The 1,360-nt window shown below is 44.7% G+C and overlaps 1 protein-coding gene across 1 annotated transcript; it reads left to right on the top strand.

Moving 5' to 3' along the window:
- Positions 1-336: 336 nt before the first annotated feature.
- On the top strand, positions 337-770 carry LOC110306071 (protein Asterix-like). The gene is made up of 2 exons (XM_085830729.1): positions 337-495; positions 570-770. Exons 1-2 carry the CDS (start codon positions 337-339, stop codon positions 768-770), a joined length of 360 nt encoding a protein of 119 aa, XP_085686855.1.
- The last annotated feature ends 590 nt before the right edge of the window (positions 771-1,360 follow it).

Raw genomic sequence — 1,360 nt, 5'->3', positions numbered from 1 at the left:
TGAAGACATATGTCACTGAAGATGGGCTTTGAGAGATAGCATCCTCCTGCTGTTTACAAGTTTGTGTTTGCAGTTCAAGATGTGAGCTCTGGGTACCTCCTCTTATTGCTATGATGCCTGTTACCAGTTGCTCTTTTGTCCCCTCCATTATGACTCTTACACTCAGGAGAAGTAAGCCATAATAAACTCTTAAGTTGCCTCATGCTGCTTTATTACAACAACAGAAGAGTAACTAATAGAACATTTAAAAGTCAAATTGCTGGTCGGAAGTTGCTCTTCTAGCCATGAAAGAAGGATGGCATGGTCTTCAGTTTGCTATGTCCACCTGTTAACAATATGTCCGACCCCCGAAGGCCCAACAAAGTGCTGAGGTATAAGACTCCTCTGAGAGAGTGCAACCCGGCTTTGGACGATCCGACTCCGGACTACATGAATCTTCTCGGCATGATGTTCAGCATGTGCGACCTCATGCTTAAGCTGAAGTGGTGTGCTTGGGTTGCTATCTACTGCTCCTTTATCAGCTTTGCCAACTCGCGGAGCTCGGAGGACACTAAGTAGATGATGAGTAGCTTCATGCTCTCAATCTCTGCTGTGGTGATGTCCTATCTGCAGAATCCTCAGCCCATGACGCCTCCCTGGTGATGCCACCTAGGAGGGTTGGATCCTGGACTCAGGCCTACCTTCTCTCTGGCCTAGCCTTTGGCTGCCTCCATCCTCCCTCAGCTGCTGTCCTAAACTTTCCTGAGTGTGGTCTCTGGGCTCCCAGCTGAATGGAAGGAAATTTGCTCTTTCTTGGGGTCCTGCTTCTGCTTTGACAAAGAGATAAACCTACAGACTTCCCTTTTACCTTCCCTCTCCCCGGCCACTGTTATGAGAAACACTGTTCATGTTTCTACATAGTCACTTGTTTTCTTATAGAAACCAGTTGATATAAAACTTTCAAAAAAAAAAGTCAAATTGTTTCAACTTTATTAATACAACTAGGGCCCCCCAGAGAGGCTGTAACTCCAAGGCCTTACAAGACAAAGTTAAGATCCTCAGTGAAACTTTTTCATGTTGTTCACTCTTATTACCTATGGCCCTTCCTGCTTTTCTTGCAAAATTCTTTTATATCCCAGTTACAAATAATCATAACGATAGCTCTGCATTGCTTTCTTCCATTCTGAATGATAGCAGAACCTAGCACTTTGCTGTATTTGGTTTTCCATTTTCAAAGTGCTTTGCAATCAGTTGCTAGCTGAGCTCCCTTACCCGTGAAATTTATTTCCTGATGACACAAGGAACAGGTTCTTGGCATCTGGCTATGCCTACTACTGCTACCACGGTCCAAGGAGGAAATCAGTGCAGTGGATTGAGGGAA

This window comes from Mus caroli, unplaced genomic scaffold (genome assembly GCF_978045245.1).
Source record: "Mus caroli unplaced genomic scaffold, Mus_caroli_1 scaffold_2, whole genome shotgun sequence".
Lineage (NCBI taxonomy): Eukaryota > Metazoa > Chordata > Mammalia > Rodentia > Muridae > Mus > Mus caroli.
The sequence above is the reverse complement of the archived record's forward strand: the minus strand, read 5'-3'. Positions and strand labels throughout refer to the sequence as shown.